The 11,080-nt window shown below is 39.9% G+C and overlaps 1 protein-coding gene across 3 annotated transcripts in view; it reads right to left on the bottom strand.

The window, feature by feature from the left end:
* stxbp1a (syntaxin binding protein 1a) overlaps positions 1-11,080 on the bottom strand; it is a 50,007-nt gene that overhangs the window by 21,008 nt on the left and 17,919 nt on the right. For 2 of the 3 annotated variants that reach the window (XM_029444440.1, XM_029444439.1), the window contains exon 1: positions 9,968-10,116. The exons of the other annotated variant lie outside the window; for it this stretch is intronic. In XM_029444440.1, coding sequence (XP_029300300.1) covers positions 9,968-10,004 — 37 coding nt within the window. In that variant the 5' untranslated portion in view covers positions 10,005-10,116. Of the gene's footprint in view, positions 1-9,967; positions 10,117-11,080 lie in introns of those variants that run through there. 3 annotated transcript variants of the gene reach the window in all.

An 11,080-nucleotide genomic window follows, 5' to 3' on the forward strand; every position in this document is an offset into this window, starting at 1 on the left:
ACATCATGCTGGATCGCTGTGAATATAAACCGCTAAACCCTTTGGCCCCGGCTAAAACCCGAGGCCACACAGATACTCATGGATTATCACAGATTAAAAAGGACTCATACAGAAAAGATTACAGAAAACACATCAAATAAAGATCAGTGTGTTGATGTCGGTCTGTGTTTTATGTCTCCAAAACAACCGATTGTAATTTCTTCCACGTAATGAAGCTGCTGATTGGCTCTTTTCATATCGAGAGGGAGGAGCTGAAGGCCGACAGCGGGATAGTTATAGTGGATGAATGACAGGAAGGATACATATATATAGCAGGCCATGATGGAAGGAGAGACATGATGGACAGATGTATGCTGTAGGATGGATTGAAGGATATATAGATAGGATGGAAGGAAAGATAAGATGGTTGACAGTTGAAGAGAGAGAAGTGAGGTGAAATGGAGAGGTGCATGCTGCCGGTCAACAGCAAGTTAGTTATTGTAGTTTTGCCTATTGATTTGGCACGCTTATCTGCAAGGTCAGCAGCAGTTGTGACACACAGCTTATAAAGGTAATTACTTTAAAACCCTTGGCGCCCGATTGCCACAGTTAGCGCCAAATAGGTGCAACAAAATCCAATAATGTTACAGTGTTTGAGTGTTGTCTGTTTGTTGTCTGAGGAAGGACCCACAGTACCTGCAAGATGGAAGGTAGGACAGAAGGATTGATGTGATGTAAAGGAAGGATACATACACAGATACTGTATGTAACTCAAACCCTTCAGTTATGCATGTGAATATCCCTTAAATGTGATTTAAAAGTTGCATACGTACTATACTTATATTTGACTGAGTGATTTCAGAAACACTGCCAGACTCTGTTCTGCACCACCTGTGAGTCAGAGGAACTGTATCCGACCTCTATGGGACAGATGATCTTGGAATAGTACAAATTATTCTCACTAAATGAGAGATTCTCAGACTCTCTACTTAAGTCTATTCTCCCTTTCTGTAAGATGCTGTGTCATCACAATAGCAGAGCCGATACAAACTAAACAAAAACAACTTGCTGCGTGTGGGCTTTCACTTTTATTAAGGACGAGAACTTTGACTTTAGAATCTGTGCTAAATGCTCAAAGTAGCAGTTGTAAAAAATGTATGCTGGTTCACTTTGATTCCTAAAAAGTTGACTCGTTTATCCCCCAGCGGCGGCTCCGGGCTACAGGATGAGACACTTAAACAAAGAAAGCGGTGGGATACCGTCACTCGTCTCCCTTTTCCTCTGCTGCAGCTGTATTTCCTGTTGTTCTGTGCTGCAGCATTTTCCTGATAAAGGTGTTCTGATAAAAAGCAGCTCCAGTCACTGAACCAACATATTAGTATAAACTAGTACTTTCTAAATGATTCTCCTTCTCAAGCACACCTTAATTGTCAATAAAAAATAAAACTTTCACACTACAATCCTCTTCTAAAGGTTAACTGAGGAGCAACACCACAACTTTCACCATCCATGTTGCTCAATAAAAGGCATACAGTGGAGAAAGAGATTCTTTATTGATATCGTCGGGGGAAATATGTATGAAAAGATTATGGTCTGTCAGGTTGTGGATGCAAAGTTAAAGCTGCACTATACAATTATTATATAACATGATCAAAAAGGTGGCATTTGTAGTGATGAGCTCAGAGAATCCTGCCCCTCAGCTCTACAGAGACTTTCTTTGCATCTTTTAGCTAATTGTTCTGGATTTCTGGCAAACAAACTCCACGCTCATTAATCCCACAGCTGTTAAACAAACTCTGACATCTTGATATGTGTTTTATCTGTAATAATGTAGACTAAATAGTGTGAAACTTCAGGAACGGTTTGAAATATGGCAACCAAACAATTTGTATTGTCTTCAGAAAAGAGCTAAGATTAGAGTATCCTTTTAATATTTATATATAATAAACACTGTATGCTTCGTTGGAGACATCATTGTAATGAAAAGGGTGAATGGAAAAGACAAATATAATGACACTGTATTTCCAAAGCTATTCTCTCACTCCTCTTTTATCTCATGTGTTGACTTTCACCAAGTCATGTAAATAACAAATCTATTATGATAGAATAATAAAGTGGACGCTGCACACTCTTCAAACCACGTCAGGGGAGGCAGCACTGTGGATGTTTCCTTTCTGACCTCCTGATAGCGCCTCAATAATACAGGAACACACCAGTCAGACAGAAAGGAAGGGACCTGAAAAAACACAGCGCAGCAGCTGTGTCAACTAAGCACACACACACACACACACACCATTGTTTGTCAAACCAAGGCGAGACACTACAGGCAAAATAGTTTTTGATGCACTCGTCAATTTTGAGAGTTTTGGATTTTGCCTCCTGATCTTCTTGAAGACTAGTGGAAAACACCAGAAGTATCCATCACTGCACCACTTACATACTGTTCACCAAACGTTCCAGTTTCATTCCCATCTATATTATACAGGATGTTACAGAGGGATTTGTTCATGTATCATTCATAATCTGATTCATGTAACCCTTTATCCAATGTTCAGATGTGTGTTCCGGAAGGTAGGCAAATGACCACATTATTAAGATAAGGCCCCACTGCATATTTAAACACAAAGTTTCACAAAACTTGTAACACAAAAGATAATTGTCTTAATATAAATCATCAACTTCGGAAGTGTCATTGTGATATCTTTTAGTTAAAATGCTTACCCTATTCACCTATAGTCCTGTAGTGATTCCCCTTAAGCAACAAAGAAACTACTTTTCTTTTTATGCAAAAAAGAATTCAATGGCAAAACATTTGAGATGGAATCCAAGTTTAAATAAAACCAGACATGCAGACCACACTGTTTCTTATTGTGGCAGAATATCGTTATCTGGGTGAAATGCACAGTGTGATGTGCTCCATGATATTGCTGATTGAGTCAGTGTGCACACAGCTCTGACTCCACACATTAAGCAGCAGCAAAGAGCTGACAGTCTCTCACTTTGCCTCGCGGTTCTTCCCCCTACAGGGACTTTCACCTCTGAGCACGTGACCCATTTTTCTCTGGATCTCATCCTCACAGCAGAAGCATCACTCTCGAGAGAATCCGATACGGCTGATCTTAAAGACACAGGCGGACACTTCAGCAGGGCTCGCACTGAGATAAAACGACAGCCTTTAGCTCGGAGCCTTGTTTTTATTTTATTGTGTTTGTCATAAAGAACTTGTAAGGTCTCAATAAAGCAAATGTAAAAACTTAAATAAAAAAAGACATGAAGCCAGGTGTCTGTCATAGTCCATCAATAAAACGGTGCCATATACAAGTGATGATGCATGATCAGGCATTATCAAGATATAGAAAATAAAGTGACAAAATGGAGGCACATCTCAACATGCAGACCGTTATTTAAGTATTTAAGCATATAAGTGTGGACATGTTGGGAGTTCATAGTGTGTTATAGTGTAACCCTAACCCAGAACTGAAATGATTGACAGTATTATCTTAATGATAATAGATCATTTGTAATAGTCGTTTTATCATTACATTACATTTAACATTTGCTAGTTGTAGCTTCTCAAAGGTGTGAAATAAAATCAGCTTTGCTCCTTTTTATGTCATTGAAATTGATAAGATCGAGGTCTTTGGACTGTTGTTGAGCAAAACATATAATCAGTTTAAGACATCACTATTTTGGACATTTTAAAACCAAAGAATTGATCAATTGAAGAAAATAAATGAACTCATAATTAATACGCGTTAGCTGCATCCCTTGTTGAAATGGTGATCCTTTTGGTTTGTAGTCAGTTTACCTGATGGTGAGGTCATTCCATCAGTGACAGACACAGGGTCATGTAGCAGGAAACATAACGTATTATGGTTCTCTGTAGTTAAGTGCATCTTGAGCACCGATTTAGAATTAAATTGATTCAAAAATATAAACTAGATGCAAAAGAGTGCAGGAGAGTCTCTCTGCTTGCTTGGCCTGATATTAGTCTGCAGCCCGGTCAGACAGGCCTGCAGTTACATAACATCCTGACCAGCCCCAACCGGTACAAGTTGGTTGTGAGAAAAGCAGAAAAGGATCAGGAGATTGTAGTCTGTCTGGCCTCCAACATTCATCTAGTCAGAAGTCATGCCGGTTGAGGTCACCGAGCCAAAACGGGAAAGGAAAAGAAATGGAGTGATGTTAGGGACCCTTTCCCATGACCTGGGAGATGATGTACGGCAGGGGTGGGGAATCTCCATTTGATCCGTCCCTCGAGGTAATTCATAAAACGCACTCAAAATAAATCCACTAGCAAAAAAAATTAGACAGCAATATTTTTAAACGGGCGACTGACTGTTTTACCTGGCCACGGTCAGGGTCCCTGAACACAACACGAGCGGAACGTGTCATCACGTGGTCACGTCATGTCAAAAAACTTCAATTTTAAAAGGAGACCGTCGTTGACATCAGTGAACGCAGCATGCCGAGTGTTTTTTATTCTATTGAATTATTGTGTACTGCCTTTTACTTCATATGTTCTTTTGCTGTAACAAGATACATTTCCCCGTTGTGGGACTAATAAAGGATTTCTGATGTCTGATAAAACAGAAAGATACATGGATAAAAAAGTAGCTGTTTTGCACAGCATAAAAGAAAGGTGAGATGAATGGGCTGTGTCTTAAAAGAAATGTGCAGAGGTTATGAGTTCAATAATTAGTACGGCCCTCGAAGGATGTTGTAAAAAAAAGAAAATGGAAAAAGGTTCCCCACCCCTGGTGTACGGGGACAGAGACGCTCTGTCTGGCAGTTTGTATAGTATATTAATGCTTCTACTGCAGTTTACCTAAACGTACCTCAAAAGCCACTGGTGTGGCAGCAATCAACATATTAACACGCTTTTAACATCTCAAAACAAAAAGGTAGGGCTGCACAATATATTGGTTATTTCTTTTTTTTTTATTGTCATTGCGATGTTAACTTGCATTCAACACATTGCAGGCAGGGATTTTTTGGAAATAATTACCTTTTTGGTACCGCCCTAGCATTATTGAACTATTGCACAGTTCTAAATACTGCATGTAGTTTTTACATGCAAAATGCAACTTAACAAATAAAAATGCTGCACAGAATAACTATTTTGTTACGTAATTAGGTCATCCGCAACCAGCTGACTATTCGATTTAAAACGCCTACTGGACGCCCCCAGTTAGAATTATTTTAGTAGGTATGATATCACTAAACTGTTCTTTTGGATGAGAAGACATCTTTTGTATTTTCAAAACATTTGACAGAGCGGGTTCAGAAAGTATTCAGACCCCTTCAATTTTTTCACATTTAATAAAAAAAATTCCCTAATCAATCTACACTCGATACGCCATAATGGCAAAGTGATAACAGACTTTTAGAAATAAGATAATTCACATTGACAAAAGTATTCACACCCTTTGCTGTGACACTTGAAATGAAGCTCAGGAGCATCCAATCTCTATTGATCATCGTTGAAGAGTTTGAGACGATCTGCAGAGAAGAATGGAAGAAAATCCCCAAATCCAGATGTGCAAAGCTTGTAGCATCGTACCCAAGAAGACTTGAGGCTGTTATTGCTGCAAAGGTGCTTCAACTAAGTACTGAGTAAAGGGTCTGAATACTTATGTACATGTGAAATTTCAGTTTCTTATTTTTAATAAATTTGCAAAAATATCTAAAATCCTGTTATTGCTTTGTCATTATGGGGTATCGAGTGTAGATTGGTGAGGGAAACAATGTATTTAAACAATTTTAGCATAACACTGTAACATACCAAAATGTGAAATAATGTAACGGGGTCTGAATACTTTCTATACAACATAGAGTGCCAATGAGGACATTTCTTGAGCCCTTTGTGAAAATATGTGTATGACTCACCCTGCACTGTGGGTAGTGTATACATTCATCAACAATAGTAATTTGGGGCAACCAAATCACAGTTCCCTTTGTTGCTCGCCTTTGGTCATAGAGCATGTTCCGTGTGTTTGGATCTCACATCTCTTCATATTTCCAGAGGAGTGTGGTTGCAGTCCAATTAATTTGCATCACTTACGAAGCTATCAAAGTATTATATTATAAACTATTTGCAATGACACCAACAGTGGTGAAGACAACAACTCCCATGATCCCACGCTACTTCAGGACACCGCCAAACTCCGCCAAGGAAGCAAGTGATGCCACAGGCTGCAACAACCTGGTTAGATCTCTGTCTGAAGCTTGGAGTGCTCTGCAGTCTCTTCCAGCTCAGCTGTACTGGTGCTTGTACGGCATAAAAGCCCAAATCAATATCAATTTGACACATCATCACCATCACGCTATCCTTTTTATTAATCTGCATATCCTTTTTGTTGTCGCTGGAGGACTTAAGTATCTTAGCTGGCGCTACCTGGCTTACGCAGCGTACTTTAAGTAGACATTTCTGTAACACAGTGTTAAATGTCCCCACAGTGTGTGTGCGTAGGCAAAAGGAAGATGGAGAGAGCAGTAACGTGCTACTGAGAAGCGCTCTGACACAGCACTCTCTCAGTGCACGAGAAGGGGAATTCATTAAGATTATGAGTCACTGTAACCCTGAATTAGAGAGCTCTATTTCAGCCAGCCCTTCATGCTCTGCAACCACGGCGACATGACATTTCGGCATGGATTTATTTTGGTGCGCGTGTTCGCAGCGTGCATGTGTTGTTGTGTGTGTACAGGCGGCCAGGGGCTGCAGCCTCTGCGTCAGACACTGAACCCAGACAAGGATGTGATGCTCTGGTTCAGTGATGCTTCCAAGGTCAGATGAAAGCTTTCTGTGCGTGTGTGTGTGTGCGTGTGTGCGTGTGTGTGCAACTAAGTGCATGCATGTGTCCTTCTCTGTTTCACCTTCCTCCTTCCATTTCTTCTACAAAGCCTTACACAGAGAGGAGTAAATCACACCAGCTTAATATCCAAATGAGAGTGAACAACTGACTCATCACAACCAATCGGATACTTAAAGGAACAGTTCAACGTTTTGGGAAATAGTGCTGCAACTAACGATTATTTTCATCATCGATTATTCTGCCAATTATTTTCTAGATGATCAAAATAGTTGGTCATTATTAATCTTTCCATTGACTAATCCTTGCAGCTCCATTGGGAAACACTTATTTCCTTCCTTTCCAAGAGTTAAATAAATTGATCAATAGCAGTTTCACATCACACACATTAAGTGTCTTAAGCACGTAGCCAGAATCAGAACGGGGTTAGCCAACCTTAGCATAAAGACTGGTCAAATAAGGGACCAGCACTTACTAATAAACACGATGAATCTTGTTTTATTATTCCAAACATGAAAGTGAAACGAAGCGTCTCCAACTAAAGAGCAGGTTCCCTGATACACTCGGTATTCACAGGTTTTGATTTTGTTCTCTGTGCAGTATCGTTGATCCAATATCCACCACACTGTGACGCCAAGACTCCGGGAAGCTGCACAGTCCCTGCACCTGGCTTTTGTTTGCCAAGAAATTGAACTTTGGACAGCGCCAGGCTAGCTGTTCCCCCTTGCTTCTGGTCTATATGTTAAGCTAGGCTAGCCGCGTCCTGACTCCCAAAATGTCAAACTAGTACTTTAATATTTTCAAAGTCTTGAAAGAAGAGACAGGATTAAAAGAAACAACAATACTCACAAATACTTAAGATTCAATGCCCAGTACTACTCAAAACTTGAAAGGCATCGTTCAGCACAAGCCTTGCATTGTTTCCGGTTATAACACTGAACAGTACAGGTTACATAAGCATGCTATATTTATTTGTATGTAACATACCGGCCTGCCATATCGGAGGAAATCTTAATTTTGTTTGATGCGGATATTTCATTTTAAAGTCTTTATCTGCCGACACCGATGACGTGCCGATATCATCGTCCATCCCTACACTAGGCCAAACAATATTTCCTGATCACCTGTAAAATCTTTGGCTACAAACACGACTTATTAGCTTAAATGTCTTACTACTGCCAATATGTACTTGAGTCTTTAGTTAATCCTTGTATTACTCAGACATCCCGGAAAATATTAATACAGAACAATCTGCTCTAACTCAACAGCAGAGCTGGCCAGTAATTCAGTATTATCAGTGGAACGTTATTATGATCATATCTTCTTATTGATTTACACAACTCCATTGCTAAAATCAGTGACTCCAAGTAGACTAATCAAAAGCTACAGAAGAGTCAATAACGTTGTCTAATGAAAGTTCACACAGTTATTTGCAGTGAACATACATTTGATCACTATAAATGTGATATTGTCTTAATTTAAACATTGTGTCATAAAACATCAATTGAAAATATTTTTATATATTTCATCATAATATATAAGATGTATTATATTAATTTTCCATCCATATCCCTCCTAAACAGTCACATGTGTATATACTACTAATCACAACAGTGTTGCATTACATCTCTTATATGATATCATATTGTACTCTTGGCTTCAAAGTGAATTTCCATTTTTTTATTTGGTGGTGCAGGCTCAACTCTTGCTCCATGTGGGAGGCCTGATTTCCGGCCAAAGCACAAACCTTTTCACCCTCTATTATATCACAGCAGAAAAATACTGTGACTCTATAAGACTGAGAAGGTGGAGGTGGATGTGTATCTGTGTGTGGGGTGGGGTGGGGAGGGGGGGGCTCTAAAATGTTGCAGCAGGACACATGACCGTGATCCTGATCGTTTTAAGACATTTTGAGATTCAGAAATCGTACTGCCAGAAAGCAAGACATAATACTCAGCGAGTAAATGGATTTCTGTAGTGAAAAGTGAAAATGATGAACAACAGATATCATATGGATCAAATACTGCACCATGGGGCGGGCAGGTTGAAAAATGAAGAGAATGTGCAGCTGACGAAATGACAGAAAACCTTAGTGACTATTAGACACCTAACCAGGGTTCACATTAAGTGCTCTCTGTGAGGCTCTGCTTCAGCACCAACACTTGCAACTAGCTGACCCTGCTGAGGAGAATCGAGCTGTGCCTCCATGTTTAGGCCTGCATCAGCACCTCACACCAACACTACTGGAGCATCAGCCCACATACATGAGTCTAAATGACAAAATCACTGCTGGACAGTAGAGTGTGCAGCGTCCTAATGATGCAGGATTACACAGACTGGGTTTGGTCTGCCCTTTACTGGCGCACCGCCGGTAAAGGGCATTTACTGATCGTTACTGGACGTTAGCTCATGTACTGATAATGCAGAATTTCTTGCGTAGCGGCGTATTAAAGGCAACTTTCTCGTCTTGGATACAATCCGCCATTAATGTGTAGCAGAGCTGACAGCAGCTAGATTCAGCTCTGGAGCGCTCCGGTTCAGAAAGGGTGTTTTACGCAACCGCTTCATGCTCGTCAGAGGGGTGAGGCACTGCTGAATTTAGGGAATCCCACGGATGGAGAGTGTTAATCTCAACTCATTCAATTATTGGCTATAATTAGTTAGCCAAGGCTTGCGAAGCAAGTGTCTGCAGTACCTTACATCATAATATTCAGGAAAAGACACCGTTTATGTTGCAGCTCCAATGCAGCGCACATTATTCCTGAAATAAACGCTGATTGAGGCTTAAAAGGGCGTGTGTGGGCTACATTTGCCTCCAGGCTTTTTGCATCCTTCTTGTAAAAGATGCCTACGTTCAGCAGTGGGCTAATCACCGCTAGTTAAATCCATGTGCAGGTCTCCGCCGCTTGAAATACAATTGCGCATCTTCACCGCAGTGAGACAAACCAGCCTCCGCAGGTTATCAGCTCTCTCACTACACTGCTGTGGTTTACAATGGGATACAATGGAACACAACCTTCATCATCATCATCACCACCACCACCACCACCACCATCATCATCACCCAGATGTACTAGCTGACATCCGCATCCTTCAAAAACACAGAAAAACAACCGCATTTGCGCCCACCGCATTTTACCAGATTTAGAGCAAAAATATGAAAGAGACAATCTTACTTTCACCGACCACCGCCTTTAATCCGATAGGTGCCATGATGCTGCTGAGTGTTGGACTGAGTATTCGCCCTCTGCTTCCTCCCTCTCTCTCTCTCTCTCTCTTCCTCCTCTATGTGTTCACCTCACATCGCTGCGGAGGAGCATCCAGTTGGAAACGTCACTGCGTATCCTTCCGCATCATCCCCCACATTGGTGGTGCTGGACGTTTGGCTACAACCGCGATTTATTAGCTTAAATGTCTTACTACTGCCAATATGTACTTGAGTCTTTAGTTAATCCTTGTATTATTCAGACATCCCGGAAAATATTAATACAGAAAAATGCCATTCAATTATTGCCATGTAATAGTATGCTATGTATCATTAAAAAAACATATATAGCCATCTATATATGCGATACGTTGTGGTGTCATTTCAATAGTTTGGTTTAAATAGTGGTGAGATTGTTTTAATTGGTGGGGAATGTCGGCCTGTATTTAATTATTTATTCATAACGGATTAATGTGGCTATTGTATAAAAACGTTCCCAGAGACCAATGTGATGTTTACAAACTGCTTATGTTGCTTGCAAAACCAAAATGTATTACCGGTAGTTTATTTACATTAAAGTGATAATAAAGAGAAAAACAGCAAATCCTCACATTTAAGAAATTGAAATTGTTTGATTTGCTTGATAAATGTAATTTTTGAAAATATTAAAACTATTTATTTAATGTCAATCAACTCATTTATGGACAAAATATTCCAGCAATAGTGACGAATATTGCTGCTACTATGATATGTTTAAGTCTAAACATTTGTCGATAAACTCCCTGACTAGCAATATAGTAAATAAGACTAGTGTAGTATAATAATAGTCTGTTGACTTTCACACTCATTCTGCATAAATCAGTGAGAACATTATACATGTTTTCCTTTAAAAGTTGAATTATTTCACACCTATCGGTTCTGTGAGCATTATTTTCAATGTAAAAAATAATGTAGTTACTAATTGGATTTGTATAACAGGTTCGTGAGGTTTTCTACTGAGGATGCAGGCCCCTCTCAATATTAAATAATGTCCACAAGGGGGCAGCATGTATCTTTCCGCAGGTAAACGCAAACACTGGAATCA

This window comes from Cottoperca gobio, chromosome 12, assembly GCF_900634415.1.
Source record: "Cottoperca gobio chromosome 12, fCotGob3.1, whole genome shotgun sequence".
Classification (NCBI taxonomy): domain Eukaryota; kingdom Metazoa; phylum Chordata; class Actinopteri; order Perciformes; family Bovichtidae; genus Cottoperca; species Cottoperca gobio.